Source organism: Nicotiana tabacum, chromosome 6 (assembly GCF_000715075.1).
Source record: "Nicotiana tabacum cultivar K326 chromosome 6, ASM71507v2, whole genome shotgun sequence".
Classification (NCBI taxonomy): domain Eukaryota; kingdom Viridiplantae; phylum Streptophyta; class Magnoliopsida; order Solanales; family Solanaceae; genus Nicotiana; species Nicotiana tabacum.
Window position 1 is genome coordinate 218,289,202 of NC_134085.1, and position 19,334 is coordinate 218,308,535.

At 36.3% G+C, this 19,334-nt stretch overlaps 1 protein-coding gene across 2 annotated transcripts; it reads right to left on the bottom strand.

The window, feature by feature from the left end:
- Positions 1-12,282: 12,282 nt before the first annotated feature.
- On the bottom strand, positions 12,283-18,954 carry LOC107815213 (uncharacterized). 2 transcript variants are annotated; one of them, XM_016640742.2, is made up of 7 exons: positions 18,569-18,954; positions 18,230-18,475; positions 17,896-17,977; positions 13,041-13,255; positions 12,796-12,935; positions 12,587-12,647; positions 12,283-12,511 (listed from the first exon to the last, which is right to left on the bottom strand). In XM_016640742.2, exons 1-5 carry the CDS (start codon positions 18,817-18,819, stop codon positions 12,815-12,817), a joined length of 915 nt encoding a protein of 304 aa, XP_016496228.1. In that variant the 5' UTR covers positions 18,820-18,954; the 3' UTR covers positions 12,283-12,511; positions 12,587-12,647; positions 12,796-12,814. The 2 variants fall into 2 exon arrangements, with proteins under 2 accessions (XP_016496228.1, XP_016496227.1); XM_016640741.2 differs by having other exon boundaries at positions 12,587-12,935.
- Positions 18,955-19,334: the final 380 nt, after the last annotated feature.

The window sequence follows — 19,334 nt, forward strand, 5'->3', positions numbered from 1 at the left end:
ATGCGCAAACAGTTTGAGTATCTTCGTCAGGGAGATATGACCGTATCTCAGTATGAGGTGAGGTTCTCGGAGCTGGATCGTTATGCTCCATGGATGGTCCCGACTGATCAGGAAAGTATTAGGAGGTTCGTGGATGGGCTTAATTATCCCATTCATATTCTGATGGCTCGAGAAAGGATTATGAGCCATACTTTTGAGGATGCAGTAGATGTTGCTCGCGACATTAAGACAGATCGTCGTCTAGAGAGAGAGGAGAGGGAGGCTAAGAGGCCTCGTGGATCAGCTAGTCACAGTGGTGCTCCGTCTAGGGGCCAGTTTCAGTAGAGTAGAGGTCATTCTTACCGGCCTCACCAGTCAGCTCGTCCAGAGTACCGCGGGCCATCTTCAGGCCGTGGTCATCAGGGATTTCAGCAGGGCCAGTCATCACTCAGTGCCCTTCCAGCTCAGAGTTCTTCACGTGCCCCGTCAGTTCAGGGTCTTTCTGCACCGAGTGCACCAGCTAGTCACTCCGGTGCGAGGGGTTCTTTTCAGTCCCATCCTCCAGCATCTAGTGGTTGTTATGAGTGCGGAGAGTTAGGACATGTGTGGAAGTAGTGTCCTCGTCGTACCGCCAGTTCATCACAGTAGAAGGGTCAGTCCTCATCTTCTGCACCAGCTACTTCAGCACCCACCCAGTCAGCTAGGGGTGAGGGTTAGGCAGCTAGAGGCCGCCCCAGAGGGGGAGGTCGAGCGGGCGGTGGTCCGGCTTGGTTTTATGCTATTCCAGACCGGGCAAATGCTCTTGCGTCAGATGTTGTTATCACATGTATTATCTCAGTCTGCCACACAGATGCCTCTGTCTTATTTGATCTGGGATCCACCTATTCTTATGTGTCTTCATATTTTTCCCGTCATTTGAGTATGCCCCGGGAGTCTCTTACTTTACCTGCTCATGTGTCTACCTCGGTGGGCGATATTATTATTGTGGACCGTGTGTATCGGTCATGTGCAGTGATTATTGGGGGTCTGGAGACCCGAGTTGATCTACTGCTGTTGAGCATGGTAGATTTTGATATTATTCTGGGCATGGATTGGTTATCTCCATATCATGCTATTCTAGACTGTCATGCTAAGACAGTTACTTTGGCTATTTCGGGTGTTCCAAGGATCGAGTGGCGTGGCATGACTGATTATGTCTCTAGCAGAGTAATTTCTTTCTTGAAAGCCCAGCGTATGGTTGGGAGGGGTTATCTATCATATCTGGCTTTTGTGCGGGATGTTGGAGCTGAGACTCCTAGTATTGATTCTGTCCCAGTTGTGAGGGACTTTCCTGATGTATTTCCTGCAAACCTGTCGGGCATGCCGCCGGACAGGGATATTGATTTTGGCATTGACTTAGTGTCGGGCACTCAGCCCATTTCTATTCCGCCATATCGTATAGCACCAGCAGAGCTGAAAGAATTGAAGGAGCAACTTCAGGAACTCCTAGATAAGGGGTTCATTCGGCCTAGCGTGTCCCCGTGGGGTGCACCTGTTTTATTTGTGAAGAATAAAGATGTCACAATGAGAATGTGCATTGATTATAGGCAATTGAATAAGGTAACAGTGAAGAAAAAGTATCCTTTGCCTCGCATTGATGACTTATTTGATCAGCTTTAGGGAGCGAGGGTATTTTCTAAGATTGATCTCCGTTCGGGCTATCACTAGTTGAAAATCAGGGAGTCGGATATTCCCAAGACTGCCTTCAGGACTAGATATGGTCACTATGAATTTTTGGTTATGTCTTTCGGGCTGACCAATGCCCCAGCAACGTTCATGCATTTGATGAACAGTGTATTTCAGCCTTATCTGGATGCATTTGTTATTGTATTCATTGATGATATCCTGGTGTACTCGCGTAGCCAGGAGGAGCATGCCCAACATTTGCGTGTAGTGTTGCAGAGATTGAGAGAGGAGAAGTTTTATGCAAAATTCTCCAAATGTGAATTTTGGCTAAGTTCTGTGGCATTTTTGGGACACATAGTGTCCAGCGAGGGTATACAGGTTGATCCAAGGAAGATAGAAGCAGTGCAGAGTTGGTCTAGACCGTCCTCAGTCACAGAGATTCAGAGTTTTCTTGGGCTAGCAGGCTATTATCGCCGATTTGTTCAGGGGTTTTCTTCTATTGCATCGCCTTTGACCAAGTTGACTCAGAAAGGTGCCCCATTTGTATGGTCCGACGAGTGTGAGGAGAGCTTTCAGAAGCTCAAGGCACTTCTGACCATAGCTCCAGTGTTGGTATTACTATCAGCTACAGGTTCATACACGGTATATTGTGATGCTTCCAGAGTTGGGATTGGTTGTGTGCTAATGCAGGAGGGTAGAGTTATTGCTTATGCTTCTCGTCAGTTGAATCCCCATGAGAAGAACTACCTTGTTCATGATTTGGATTTGGCTGCTATAGTTCATGCCTTAAAAATTTAGAGGCACTATTTATATGGCGTATCTTGTGAGGTATTCACTAATCATCGCAGTCTTCAGCATTTATTTAAACAAAAAGATCTTAATTTGAGGCAGCAGAGATGGCTTGAGTTACTTAAAGACTATGATATTACCATTTTATATCATCCGGGAAAGGCCAATGTAGTGGCCGATGCATTGAGCCGAAAGGCAGTCAGTATGGGGAGTTTGGCTTACATCCCAGTTGGGGAGAGTCCTCTTGCAGTTGATGTTCAGACCTTGGCCAATCAGTTGGTGCGGTTAGATATTTTTTAGCCTAGCCGGGTATTGGCTAGTGTGGTTTCTCGATCTTCCTTATATAATCGCATCAGAGAGCACCAGTATGATGATCCGCATTTGCTTGTCCTTAAGGACAGAGTTCAGCATGATAATGCCAAAGATATGACTATAGGTGATGATGGCGTAGTGAGGATGCAGGGCCGTATTTGTGTGCACGATGTTGATGGGCTTAGAGATTTGATTCTTGAGGAGGCCCACAGTTCGCGGTATTCCATCCATCCGGGTGCTGCGAAGATGTATCAGGACTTGAGACAACATTACTGGTGGAGGAGAATGAGGAAAGATATTGTGGGATATGTGGCTCGGTGTAGGGGTGGGCATTCGGTATTTCGGTTCGGTATTTAAGAATTTCGGTTCGGTATTTCGGTATTCGATTTATCGATTGTGTATACCAAATACTGTACCAAATTATTTCGGTACGGTTCGGTATTTCTTATTTTGGTTCGGTATGGTTTCGGTACGGTTTCGGTTTAACCAAGACCCATTCAGATTGTTGCATTTCAGTGTAAGAACCAATTGAGGCTGGTAAATTTACACTAGTAATAGTTCTGTCACTTTCTAGTTTCTAATGTAACTGCAGGTCTGCAGCTAAGCAAAAGCTAAAAAGGCTAAAGAAGCCATTAACAATATCCTTTTCTAGCCATCTATAAATAAATGAAAACCATAGCCATTACTACTCAAGTCCACAATTATTTAAATCTTTCCAAACCAGGCCATTTTAACAAGTGCACAATTCTGTGCAACAGTGCAGTATGCACAATTCAAATTTCAAAATTCAAAGGCTCAAAGACAAAGATGCAACAGATGCAACACCTAAATAGCTAATCTACTGGCTGCATTACCAATTAACAGATGCAACAGTCTTAACCAACAGATGCAGCAGCTTAACAAAATTAACAATAAAAACAATAAATTATCAAGGTGCAACAGATGCAGCAGTCTTACCAAAATTAACACTTAACAGATGCAGCAGCTGTAGCAGAGTTAACTTAAATAGAGAGGACATCCCTCAACAAAAACAGTCTTAAATCTTAATTCTTAAATACGGATTTCAGGAACACGCGCAAGACAATGCTTAATATGCTTCCTTAAACCAATTGTTCCATTCCTCTTTGGATTAACATTATTGACTTGACCACAATGCTTGCACTCTATTTTGCGAAGTCCGGGATTCCTGTATACTAGTACCTCTCCAGATATCTGTCCGTGTTCACTGCATAAAATTGTTGAGTTTTACTTTGTAAGTTTCCAGTTTGACTTTTTAAAAGTAAAGGCATAGCATCAAAAGATGACACAAGTTACAAACATACATGTGCTGAAATTACTAGGTCAAGACAATTACTTATTAGGTTAGTTAAACTTTTACTCAAGGGTCATATATGATGCATTTAAAGTATACTTACAGAATAACACAGACTTCATTAGGATTTAAAGTATCCGTCGGATCAGCTGTCCCCATTAAATAGAAAGTATCAGAGATAGGAAGTTTTCCTCCTTTTAGCCCATTTCTTTCTTCCTTTGCCAATGAAGATAAGCAACACCTAAGATACGGTTCACAGAGAGGTACTCCAGCCATTATCATACCCGTGGCAATAGAGGCATCATCACGATCTCTATGGTTCGCTGCAACTGCACGAAGATATAACCAATAAAACAAAAAAGTAAAGGTCTGATTTGGTAAAGCAATCAACAGATACTTAGAACAGAGTCATGCATTTTAAGATCAATGCAGGTAAAGGAATACTACGATTAAAGCTTCTGTATCAAATCGGAAAGAAGGCTTCAGGCAATGTTTATTTAAAACCAGTACAGGCACCAGCTTGTTAATTGTACAAATAAGCATGTAATATTTTCAAGACATCATTTGAAAGTTTGAGAACCAAAATGTTACCGCATGCTGAAATTTAAGCAACACTACACATAAGTTTAAAGTTTTCGGGTAATAGTATTTGAAGGTCCACATTTCTCCTTACACGTGGTAGATTATAACCATAAACAATTGCAAAGAGACTTAGTTTTATTGTAATTTTCTTCTAAACCAAGAATTACCTTTTAGTGATGTTACCTCATCTGAGTATAACCTTTGTGTCTCCTCCAAAGTGTTATTCAGTATATCAAAGAAATACTCTGCGGGAACACCTCCATAGGTCAACAGAGCAATAAGAGTTCTTGATAGATAAGTATTCCGAGGTTTAAAACTGAAAGAACATAAATGATGTTAGTTGCACACAGTCATGAAAGTAGCATTTTAAATTTCATGTTCCGACGAAGATTCCAAGGTGAAACTTTATCTTTCTACTAATTGAATTGACTAAAAAGCACAAAATAGTAGAAATTAGAAACATACCTTTGAAAATTGAAACTATCGCAAGTTCGCAACAACAACGTCTTCGTTTGCCCAGAATTTGTGAGGACTGAGGAGTGAGGATCGCCTAATCGGAGCTCGGAAAGACGGAAATCGCCTAATCGGGCTGAGAAATTGAGGAATCGGACTGAGGAATTGAGGAATGGAGCATCTTCGTCTCTTCGACTCTTCGTTTGCTGCTCTGTCTAATAGCCTAATGCCCTAACCTAATGAATGACGAAAAAATTAACTTTAAACAGGGTGGGCTGGGGCTTTGGGCTTAGGCGTTGGGCTGGGGAGTTCACTGGGTCAATAAGAAAATTAGAAAAATGTCTTTAAAACAATCGGTATTTCGGTATACCGAAATTTCAAATGTCTAATACCGAGGACCGTACCGAAATACCGAAATTGCAATACCGAATTAGACCGAAATACCGAAAAAATCGAAACCGAAATACCGAATTAATTCGGTTTGGTTCGGAATTCGGTTTTTCGGATTTTATGCCCACCCCTAGCTTGGTGTCTCAACTGTTAGCAGGTGAAATATGAGCATCAGAGACCGGGCAGTTTGCTTCAGCAGATGATTATTCCTGAGTAGAAATGGGAGAGAGTTACTATGGATTTCGTGAGTGGCCTTCCTCGGACTTTGAAGAATTTTGATTCAATTTGGGTCGTTGTGGATAGGCTGACCAAGTTAGCGCATTTCATTCCGGTGTGTACCACATATTTTGCGGAGCGACTGGCTAAGATCTTTATTCAGGAGATTGTGCGGTTGCATGGTGTTCCAGTTACTATTATTTCGGATAGATGTACTCAGTTCACTTCTCAGTTTTGGAGGACTTTTCAGCACGAGTTGGGCACTCAGGTGGAGTTGAGTTCAACATTTCATCCTCAGACGGATGGACAGTCCGAGCGTACTATTCAGATATTAGAGGATATGTTGCGTGCTTGCGTGATTGATTTTGGAGGTTCTTGGGTTGAATTTTTACCACTTGTAGAGTTTGCCTACAACAACAGCTATCAGTCCAGTATTCAGATGGCACTGTATAAGGCCTTATATGAGAGGCGGCGTAGAACTCTAGTGGGTTGGTTTGAGCCCGGTGAGGCTAGGTTGTTGGGGACAGATTTGGTCCAGGATGCCTTAGAAAAGGTGAAGGTGATTCAGGAAAGACTTCGCACAGCTCAGTCGCGTCAGAAGAGTTATGCGGACCAGAAGGTCCGAGATGTGTCATTTATGGAGGGCGAGAAGGTTTTGCTGAAGGTTTCGCCGATGAAGGGTGTTATGAGGTTCGGAAAGAAAGGGAAGTTGAGTCCGCGGTTTATTGGACCATTTGAGGTACTTAGGAGGATTGGAGAGGTGGCTTACGAGCTTGCTTTGCCGCCTAGATTGTCGGGTGTTCATCCGGTATTCCATGTGTCCATGCTCCGGAAGTACATTGGGGACCCGTCTCATATTTTAGATTTCAGTACAGTACAGTTAGATGAAAATTTGACTTATAATGTGGAGCCAGTGACTATTTTGAGTCGACAGGTTCAAAAATTGAGATAAAAAGATATAGCATCAGTGAAAGTACAATGGAGAGGTCGGCCCGTGGATGAGGCTACTTAGGAGACCGAGCAGGAGATGCGGAGCAGGTACCCACACCTATTTGAAACTCCAGGTATGTTTCTGAACTCGCTCAAGGACGAGCGTTTGTTTTAGTTGAGGAGAATGTAACGATATGAACCGTCGTTTCCTGTATTTTCGTCCCGTATTCCCCGTTAAATGCTTATTCATGTTTCAATATGTGTACTTGGTGAATTTGAGTCAATTCGGATCGAGTTTGGTATGAAATGGGACAATTAGTCTCTTTAAGGAAGAATTAGTTTGGAAAAGTCAACCGGACATTGACTTGTGAGTTAGAGGGCTCGGAATTGAATTCCGATGATTCGGTTAGTTTCGGGGGATGATTTAAGGCCTAGGAGCGCAATCGAAATTAATTTTGGAGGTCCGGTGAAGAAATTAGCTCATTTTGGCGAAGTTAGTATTTTGACGATTTCCGGTTGATAGGTGAAATTTTGATCCGACGGTCGGAATGGAATTCCAAGAATTTCTGTAGCTTCGTTATGTCATTTTGGACTTGTGTACAAAATTTGAAGTCAATCGGATGTGATTTGATAGGTTTCGGCATCGGAAATAGAAGTTGGAAATTCTAAAGTTCATAAAACTTGGATTGGAGGTTGATTCACGATTTTAGTGTTGTTTGATGTGATTTGAGACCTCGAGTAAGTATGTAATGTATTTTGGGACTGGTTGGTATTATTGGTCGGGGTCCCGGGGGCCTCGGGTGTGTTTCGGATGCCCAACGGGTCATTTTTGGAAGATTTTTGCCGTTTTGAGCATAAATGTAATGATCTAAAGGTTCATTTTTAATTCTAGAGATCCAAATTTGATTTTAAGACTTCCAAAATTTAAATCATGAATTATAGGACTGATCTGAAAATTTTGGTTTAATTTCATCAAGTCGCGATTGAGTTTTTGACGTGAAATGTGAGTTAATTGTTTAACGAGCGAAATGGGTATTGAACTGGGCAAACGAGCTCCGAATTGAGTTTCGATTGAAGGGTTGTGTTCGTATTATTATTTGTGACTCATAAGAATAAGAATCGTCTAATTCCGAGTTCGTATGATGGAGTTAGAGCCATTTTAGTGAAAAATGGTTGTGCTGCAAATTTCTTAAAAGCTACTGTATTTTCTGCAGCAGTGAACAGTACCCGCTCATGAACAGTAACCGCGCGGGTGAATAGTGACCTCACGCGCATGAACAGTGCCCTCGCGTGAACAGTACCGTAAATTTCTAGACAGATTTAATGTCCAGTAGTCCGAGTTTGGTCATTTTTTTTGACTTCCAAGCTCGGATTTTGGGCGATTTTTAGCAAGAAATCTGTGGAAACTTGAGGTAAATCACTTGTGATTATTTCTACTCCATAATATTGAATTATCATCGAATAATCCGACTAGATTACATGTTTTTGAGGAGTAAATTGAAGATTTAGGTCTAGGGATTTGAAAATAAGATTTGAAGATTTGAGGGGTCATTTGAACTCCGATTTTGGTAAATTTTATATGTACGGACTCGTGGCGAGACGAGGAATCTGGTGATGTAACTTTCGTAATTTTTCGAGAAGTGGTCCCGGGGCTCGGGTTTTGCGAATTTCGTGAATTTCGATATTTTTTGAGTTTTTTCGATTGGGTTATATTCCCTTAGCCTATTGTAATGTATTTGTTGTGGTTTTGACCAGATTCGACGAGCGAAGAGGTAAGTTCGAGAGGCAAGAGCATAGCGGAGTAGACATTGGACCGTCTTGAAGTGAGTAATGATTTTAAATGATGCACTGAGGGTTTGAAACCCCGGATTGCACAACATACTGCTATGTTGAGATGAGACACGCGTTGTATGACGAGCGTGAGGTCATTTACTATTGGGGATTGTGACTTGGTCCATCCCAGTTGATATTTTTACCGCGTAATTGATAAAGATTTATTGTTTTTCACTATGATTGGGCTTATTGCCATATTTGGGCTTCGTGCCAATTATCTGAAATCTTTTGTGAATTTACATCACTATTGTCCTCACGAATTTAAATATTATTTGAACTCAGTCCAATTGAATTATATTATTTTGTGAACTCAGCTACATTTATACTCAACTCGAGATTTAATGATATTTATAATGCTGTTGAGCTGAGCACTATTGTTTTACTGATGCCCAAGAGGCTTATGATTATTTTCTGGATTGATTGAGGCCGAGGGCCATACGTAAGGATATGTTGAGTGATGTGAGGAGGCTTTCAAGCCTCGAGTGTTATATGAGGAGCCTTTCAGGCCTCGTGTGTGATGTGTGAAGGCTTTCAGGCCTATTGATATTGCGCTTGGGCTGTAGGAGCCCCTCCGAAGTCTGTACACACCCCCAGTGAGCGCAGGGTACCCAGGTGAGTTGGGAGTGAGTCCGAGGGGCTGATACTATACTGAGATTTACATATTGAGCCCGAGGGGCAAGCTTTTGATTTATCCTTACTGTGAAAATTGTTTGTCTTTACTGTTTTAAAAGAGGAATTATCTGATACTCACTATTTTACTGTATAACTGATTTTACTGCTTGGGATAGCGCTATATTGTGCCGTTATGAGATTTCATGTTTTCAGTCGTTATTTATTTTTATTACTCACTAGGTCGGAGTACTCACATTACTCCCTGCACCATGTGTGCAGATACAGGCAGAGCTGAGTTCGCTCCTGAGCGCTGATTCTTTCCAGACCAGGCGGTGACTAGGAGTAACGAGGTAGCTGTTGACGTCCGCAGCCCCGTTTTCTCCCTTATCTTTGTTATTTATGATAATTCCAGACTTTGTAAAATATTAGTAAACTCTGTAGTAACTCATGACTTGTGACACCCCGATTTCGGGCTGAGTTGGGAGGGTTTTCCTTGTTCTATCACGTTTATTTCGCATTTAAGATTATATTGCCCATGATTTAGACTTATTCCTGCTAAGTAATTATAAGAGATGTATTGTTTTGTTGATTGGCTGGCCTTGTCCTCACGAGAGGCGCCATCACGACCGGGTTGGGATTTTGGGTCGTGACAAGCTTCGATAAGGGTCGGCAAAAGAGGGTCGAGAAAAAAAACCCGGAAAAGGGCCAAAACTGCCCCTAACCTATTCGCTTAAGTCTAAAAATACCATCCGTCCATCTATTTTGTGAAAATTGCCCTCACCGTTAAAAATCTGGCCCATTCATGCTCTCACCGTTAAAAATTTGGCCCATTCATGCCCTTGTTTCAGACGGATATTTGTTGAAATAAAAAAATTATTTTATTATATATGACGTGGCAATTGCGTATTGATCAAAATCAAAAATTCAATTCTAACCTATATCTTATATGTATATAACCCAACAACGATCCATCTTAGTCCTTCCAACCCGTTAAACTCTTTTTAGTCCCTCAACCATTCGATTCCATACCCGACTCATGATCCAATCGTTATTTAGGTTTCAATTGTTAAAATTTTCATATTTTTCTTTTTATTAATTTATTATTTGGTCCATTTCCCTGTTCATCTTCCCCAGCCTAATTATCGCCTAAAGTTTCCCAACCAAATCACTATCGATGAACTGTGAAGCTAATTTGCTCACATGATTTCAATTAACTCTTAAAAGTTATATAGTGGCACAACAAATATAACGTTGGTAGAAAGATAACTTATTAAACTATAAAATCTTACATTCATTAATTTAATTTCAAAGAATACCTGATTTTACTCAAAAAATTGATTTAACAAAAATGTTAATTTAAAAATTAAATTAAGGCCGAAAAATCTGAGACGGAGAGGGAGATCCATTGGTGTTGAAGGGTGAAAATCTAAGACAGAGTATGCTAATAAGTGGATATGGGGTGAGGTTTTAATTTAAGCCAATAGAAAATTACCACATAATAAATAATAATTTTTTTTCTTAATTAAAATAGGGCCGTTAGTTTTTAGGATATGAGTAAGCCGAAAAGTTAACGTTAGAAGTAATTTTTACAAAATAAATGAACGGAGGGTATTTTTAAACTTAAGCGAATAGATTAGGGGCAGTTTTGGCCCTTTTTCCAAAAAAATAAAATAAAATGATCTCCCTGCAAGGCCATATGTTTTAATCGATTAAATTAAGGACCATGCAAAGAACGACGCATAACAAGTCATTATCTACAAAGTTGAAAGCGAGATAAAGTTCATAGTTCCAGATATTTCTAGAATGAACTGCTGGAGACATAATAATACATGATGATATATCTGGAATTTGCTTCCCGAACTTAGCTATAGTTCAAAGGTATGGTTACACAAATAGCCGACCAAATTTAATGTTTACTTTTTTTAGTCGGTACATATAGACTATACATTGATTATATATATATATATATATATATATATATATATATATATATATATATATATATATATATATATAATCAATGTATATTATACATTCGTCGACTATTTTTAGTTTAAGGGATTAGGTAAACAGCTATTTGGGCTCTTGATGATACTGCCATTTGTACGATCAATCACAATCTCTTAGACATCAAAATATCACAACGCTTAACAGCTTGTTTGGATGGTGGTTACCTATTGTATTATATCGTATTGTTACTTTAAATATGATGTTTGTTTTAGTTGTTACTTAAATTTTATTGTATCGTATCGTTAAATCCGTCGTTACGTAACGATGAAATGTGTCACTTTATGTAAAGACCGATTTGGTGTGGTTGCATCGTTATCTTATCTTTTTCTATCATCTCACCCTTCATTATTAATTAAATAATTTTATTTTATTATTTACCCTACCTGTTTATATAATAAATTTACCTCGTATCATAATTTTTCTTTATAATATTTCAAATTTATTCTTCATGTTGCTGGTTCATGATATCATGAAACAACGGCAAACGATACAATCTATCCAAACATTGTATTCATCAAACAATATAATACAGTACAATACAATACGATACATTATGAAACGACGTGTAATGACCCTCCAAACAAGCTGTAAGATGGCCCCAAAAGACGATGTTGGACTTAATTTAAATTAATTCTGTGCTGAATCTCTAATCATTAAACTGAAACTTTGCAGATATGCTGTGTTCTCTTGCCCAGTGCGGTTTGAGTTTTCAACTACAGTTTTTTCAAAATATAGTGTCATTTAGAAGTCACTCTAATTGAGAAAAAGTGAAAAATAAGAAATTTGTGTCATGTCGTCAAAACTTTGTGGTAGAAGGTAATTTCATATAAACAAAACTTAAATTCTAAAGACGGAAATAGTAAAATTGATTAGAAAAATGTAGTCCACTTTCCATGTTCTGCGCATTAAAGATTCTTTTCTTTTTATTAAAGGATTAAAAGCAAAATGTCCAAAAGTTCTTTAATTTCTACATCCCAGCGGGAAACTTTAAGTCAAAATTCTTCAGATGCGTTAACGCATCAATTTTTTCTTTTTTCTTTATGAGATATGCATCAACCAAATTTCAAGTATTGAAACATTAATTTTATCATTAACTTCATAGAACATGAATCACAAAAACTGGATAACATCTAATTGGGTTGAGCTTTTTCATATAATTAAAAAGCTAAGCGGAAAGGAATTAAACTAATTTCTACTCCTTTTAGTTCATCTGTGTAACACTTAGATTAATAAAAGGCAATCATTAAATGGGATGAATCGATGGAACCTTGTGGAAAATAGGAGTTATAAATACATCTCTCATAAGCCTGAAACAGGAGGTCAAGTGACATAAATGGGCTGGCCAGACACCAGCATATATACTTTGATAATGAAGAACTGCATACAGCTACCTGAGCCTATCTTCACCAACAATGGCGAGAAATGATCCTGTTGAAAGACAAATATTTAGCATTTTCGATAAAAATGATAATGATTTAATTATACCGCAGTGAATCAACTCACATTTACATGTAGCACTGACTAAATGTTCCAGTGGACAAATTTACGATAGCTGCAGCTAGCCCTGTAAAGAACTTTTTAACTAAAGCTTCGGTAGGAATTCAGAGAATGAAACCATTAGATGAACAATGTCAAGAGTTTGTTCAGCAGTGATATATAAGACATGATGTCTAAGCCAACAACATATAGTCGTAAAAACACACGTATTTCACCTGCATTGAAAATCCAAACTTATGTACAGCTAGGGGGGTTTAAGCATTTATAAACTTTTGATGCAGGTTGCTTATAGGTAGGTATGCTGCTAGCATCAACATATCTAACTTCTCCTGGCCCAAAAGACAGATCCCTATGCCTGCAAATATGATGAGAGGAACATGTCAACAAGAAAGCAAAAGCCATTCTTCTAATATCGGAGTGACCTAAACTGCAAGCAACAGATCTAGTAGCGGCCACTTGCCTTCGAAGATCAAGCCCTGTTAAACCAGCTTGCAGAATCGTCAAGTTGTCAGAATCTGGTGAGACTATGATGACTGTGTCCTCAGAGTATTGAGTTTCAAGAATTGACATAACTTGTGTTACACGAACAAAGACATCCGAAACACTCTCATTAGGTGTTCCATCATCTGTAGGGGGTGGCTTTATATTCGGAGAAAGGCTATCTGATTCATACACCTGCAACATTATATCTGCAACTTATTTTAACAAGTCATGTATTTAGGCCAATTTGGTTCTTGATTGCTACCCCCCCCCCCCCTCCTTTCCCCCTTTACATCTTTGTTCAAACTTAATTTAAATAGGGTAATTAAGGGGAAGTGAGAAGTGTTGCAATGTTTCTAGAATCATTTTTAGTATGCAAGAGTATAGTTAGTTTGGAGGCAAAATTGAGTAGAAAGAGTTGGACACGGAAGATTAAATCATCGTTTCTTATAAGTATAAAGTTTGAGTTCACAATCTAATGATGGACTTGGACAAAAGCACAAGATTAAATATAATTTATCTTGATTATGAGAATAGTTTAATTCCAACTTTTTGCGTTAGTACATTTTGTATGTATTGAACTGACCAAGTAGAGATAAGTATTTTATACTGACTTAATACAATAAATTCTCTAGCCATTAAATGTATTTATACTCCTAATCTTGATATAATTATTACTAGTATTAGTACCCCGCGCGGATGCGCAGACACTAATTATGTCAAATATTTAAGTTATTTGGATTGTATGTAAATAATCTTAAAATTTACACTTCCTCACTAAATATAGATAATAATTGGATATTAACTACATGAAAAAAAATTAACCATTTCTTCTATTTTTATTTTTGATACCATTCTTACCGGTATCATTGGATTCTAAAAATAGTGAGGAAGCAAAATAATAGCTCATATTTATGGCAAAACAATCAAATGTTGTGACAATGAATGACTATTTGGATAAGACTTAACTCTTTTACTACTACTTGAACTCCTATTTGGTGTGTTGATATCTCTTAAAAAATATTTCTTTCTTAAAATTTCAGTTTCTAAAACATTATTTTTCAATAATAATTATTTTTATAATAATGTAAATGAAAATATTATTCTTAATTCAAAATTCATTTTAGTTGGCTATCTAAAAATATAAGAAATTCTTTAGTTAATGAATTTTTTTTACTCCATTTTGATATTTTCCAGACCCCACTTGTGGGATTATACTGGGTCGTTGTTGTTGTTTGATATTTGACATTAACCATATTAAATATCTGAGTTATTTGAATTATATATAAATAACCTTAACATTTAAACCTTCTAAATAATTATAGATAATCGTCAGATATTAATTAAGAAATACTACATGAAAAAAGACTAACATTTTTTCAATTCTCGTAGTGATAATTTTATTTTTGCACTATTCTCATAGGTATCATTGGAACCTAAAAATAGCCACAAAGTGAAATAATAACTTATATTTATGACAAAGCACAAAGGTTGACACGATATAAACAATTCTTTGATTACGACATGACTCTTATACTATGATTTGAACTCTTATTTGGTATGATTTTATCTTTCAAAAAATATTTTTATTTTGAAATTTTAATTTCTAAAACTTTATATATATTATAATAATAATTATCTTTATAATGATGCAAATGAAGATATTATTGTTAATTCAAAATTCACTTTAATCGGCTATCTAAAAATTTAAATAATTCTTTGGCCGGATTTATTTCAGTATGATTCCACTTTAAGTTTATCGATATCTCTAACCCCAGAATTTGAATTTTTAATACCCTATATATACAAATATTTTGTTCTTTGAATCATTAAATGTTAAATTAGTTGATTATTATTATAAAATATTGCATATATTGTCTTAAAATTGTCACGTAGTTTATTTTTCGACACCATACTTGGCTTAACATCAATGCAAACTACTCAAATTGAATTCTAATTCAAATGCGAATATCATATCAGTTTGTTAGTAATAGTGATTTTTTAAAAACGACACATAATGTAAATTAAAAAAAAAATATTCTAAGATATCCTTATCTTATAATCCATGTATTTGAGTTGAAAAAATATTTGAAATGGATGAGATTAACTTTCAAATTTTTTATACTCAACAAAGATGAAACATAAGAAGAAATTTGTTGTTCATCTTTTATTTCTCATTTTTAGATCTTTCTAACATTTTGTTTTAATATTTATTTTCTTTTATCTTATTTTTTATGTCATTATTTCTTTTGTTACAAAAAAATTAATTTATTTCACAATAAAAGGATGTATTTTAATAAAAATTATCTACATATGAACTTTAATTATATTTTTAGTCTTTGGTTGAAATTATTTCATATTTTTCTTTTGGCTTTATCTAATCAGCCTAAATAGATACTCACCCAACCACTTAAATTAAAAAACAATAAATATGTTATCGGCATATCATGTGTTATCGGCACATATATAATCCATATATAATATATGTATAATCATGTGTTATCGGCATATCATCTATTTATATTAGCTATAAAAAGTAAACAATAAATATGACCGGATATTATGTAAATATTCTATAAGATTTCGGTTTGTTGAGCTTATCCATGATATAACTTCTATTATTATAATTTTAAAACTCTCTACTAATGTTCAAAAATATCTTCTTTTTATTATATTTGAATTAAAACAAGTAAAGAGTTTTTTCGAAATAATTTATTTACATTTTAAACAAAATTTTTTAATGTCATACCAATTTTTTCTTTATATATACTCTTTGTTACACTTAAAAGTCACTATAGAAATTATCAATTAGAAACCAATTTCTCTCTTGTTGAGTTTGAAAAAAAAAAGTCTTGCACATAATCTAATGATTCAAAACTAATATTCTTCAACGAAAAAAATATTATACCCTTGCAATATTTGCCTGACTACAACTAAATGAAGGGCTTTCAGCTTATTCGCTTCAATTCCTTGAATGCACTATTACAATTAATGATAGCAATTATATAGCCAAAGTTTTGTTATTTGTTTGATGTCCAATTATGCAAATCGACTCTTCAAGCAAATATTCTTCAAGAAGAAAAAAGAAACAACTTTTTTTTTTAATATTGGCTGATTTTGTGATGTTTCTTTCTCCAGCATGTATGTTTACTTTATTATATATGTAAGTAAACTTTTATTTGGTTTTGTAAACTCTTTTTTGTTATTTAGATAAACATAGACGTGTGCCCTATATATTACATTTATTTAAAAAGAATTTCATTTTATTCAAATCTAACTACAATGTTTCAAAGAACTATACTTATAAGATTTTAAATCTGAAAAAGATTTATAGTTATATGGAGTTTTTTTTGGCTAGAGGCGAAGTAGTATTTAGATAATTAGAAAAAATAACAAAAGTTCCTAACATGATTGCATATGATAACATGATAAAAAAGGATAAATTTTATTTTTAATGTAAATTCGAATTTTAGAACTTTATCTATAAATTCAAAATTATTTTTTAATTCAAATTCTGTATATACATATTTGTATTTAACTAAAATAGTCAAATATAGAATAAAGTTATCATATACTATTGACGTTTATTAGCTTGCCACTTGGCTTAACCATAATGTCAATCATATATGGTAAATTTCTTGCTTATATATATATATATATTAGCTGTGTATATTGTTATTGTTTTGATTTATTAAAAGACGAAACTCTTCCGTGAGTCAATATACCTGGCAAATTGGATAATAATAATATACATTGGCGAAATAATAGTTAGTTTATGGAATTCATGTCTCAGTTTAGAGATTGATGATACACCTTTACGAAAGCTTATAAGTTTTAATGTGTAACCCTGGTCGGTGAATTTTGTATCTGACACATGAAATAAGTTAAGCGAAAGTCTAAAGAAAATATCAATAAATTAAATTGTCAGTAATTTAATTCAATTGAGTAATATCTAATCTTAACATGGGGAATTAAATAAGATTTAATCGATGAATCTTGAAATTGAATAAGGAGTGCAATTGCGATTTTTTAGTGGAATAATTCCTAATTTATTATGGTGGATATTATTTTCGAACATTAGGAATTAATTCCATAATTGAAAGCCTTGTTAATTAAATTTTGTGGTCCTTGCTATGGCTAAATAAGCATGAAATAAAGGAATCTTTTTCCTACTAGAAAAAAAATCCAACAGGTTTTGGAAAAGTTTTTAACCCTTGAAAATTATTCTATAAATATATAAGGTTTTCCATCTAAAGGAAGTAGAACATGGTGGCCGAAAATTTGAGCCAAGTTTTTCTAGAAATTTCGCCCACAAGAAATTACTATTTTCGGATATTATTTGGGGAACACAGTAGAAAACCGTTGAACATGGAGATCGTGATCATGCGAGTGGTGAAAATTCCATTGAGACGATGTGAAACTGAAGGCTTATGTGACTGAAGCCTGAAGGGTTGTGTTCACCTATGTTGCACGGACTCTCCAAAATACTGCCGTACCCGTGTAGAATTCTCCAAATACACACTATATTTGAAGGATCCGACTTGTGGCCCACGACATTTTCGGAGGGTCCGGGCAACATAGGTGTTCACGCTTCAAGAGGTAATCTAAAAAATTCTGTATATACTAGTTGTCTAGATTACATGTGATTTTGATACTGGAATTGTTTTGCTGCTTATAATAATCCATCAGGAATAACTAATCCTTCCCCACCACCGGTGCACATACGTCATAACTATATACATTTCATGCACATATGTTTCTATCATGGTCGATTTAACTCAAAAATGAGAGACGATAATACTTATGTGATTGAGTTGAAAGGCACAGCATCTTACTTCAGATAATGCATCCAAACTTTTCCCTTCATATGCCCCCAATCCACGAGCATCCAAAAAGCTATATTCAGGAACTATACGGCTGCAACAATACCAAATCAAGTATCAAAAGACGAAGTAGTTATATCAACTGTACTGAATTATAATTCTGGTGAAAAACAAATAGAAATGAAGTGTCACAAAACCATGAATTGCGTTAGCATTGGCATTTAACATTAACCCTCAAATCAAAATATCAAATGCAAAGTTTATTCAGACTGTGTCCACAGAAAAAAAAACCAGTGAATTTCAAGAAGATGATTCCTTTTACTTGAGGCAATTAAACTGTGAATACCTTCGATTGACACCATTGACTGCAGCGATAATCTCAGCAGCCTGATAAGCTCTCTGAGTAATGGAAGGCCAAATCCAGCAACTTCCTTCACAAGCCCTCATTTCCCTCAAATCAAACGCCGCTCTCACTGTCTGTTTCTTCCCTTTCTCAGACAGCCCATTATCCACAGATGTTTTTGCAACTGGGTTTGTGTTAATTATCCCCAAACTCTCATATTCTGATTCCCCAGCTCTCACCAAAAAATACCTGTCAATCACCTCAACAAATTACCCAGTGCTCATCACAAAAATCAAAATTTTCGAGCAAATTTAAAAAACAAAGAAAGAATTCAAGAATTACCGGTTAGTGAGGCGAACAGGTGGCATTTGAAAAAGCCCTCGAGCATTTGATACTGGTAAAGAAAATGGGCTAAGTGGGTCATAATTAAGCTTTGGATAAGCGAAAAATGGAGTTATTAGGATGGAGAGTGAGGTGATAAGGTGACGGCGGGTGTTGGGTTTCAGGTGGAATTGAGGATGACATGGGATTGGAGGTGGCTCAGAGGAATTACATGGCGGAAGACTAGTACTGGAGGTAAAAGCTTTTACCATTGTTGTTGTTGTTGTTGTTTATTGACTGGATTTTAACTGATTTCTGATTTCATAACAGAAGTTGGGAAAGAAAGAGCACAACAACAAATGTGTAGTTAAGATTATGAGAGTGACGGGAAAGATCAAATTTTCATGACGCTAGCTAACACCCACACAACAAAAATATCTTTACTATAGTTTTAAAATTCCTCCATCTGTTTCTCTGTTTTAAAATTCCAACCGAGAGGTTGCTAGTTCGAGTCTTCCCAAGAGCAAGGTGGTAAGTTCTTGGAGGGAAGGATGTCGGAGGTCTATTTGGAAACAGCCTCTCTACCCTAGGGTAGGGGTAAGGTCTGCATACACACTACCCTCCCCAGACCCCACTAAATGGGATTATACTGAGTTGTTATTGTTGTTGTTTCTCTGTTTTTTTTCTTTGGCCCCATTTATCCATAAAGTATTTTAATATTTTCAAATATTGAAGCTTAATATTTGTAAATACTAATATGGTAAAATATTTGCTATGTTAAAGAGAC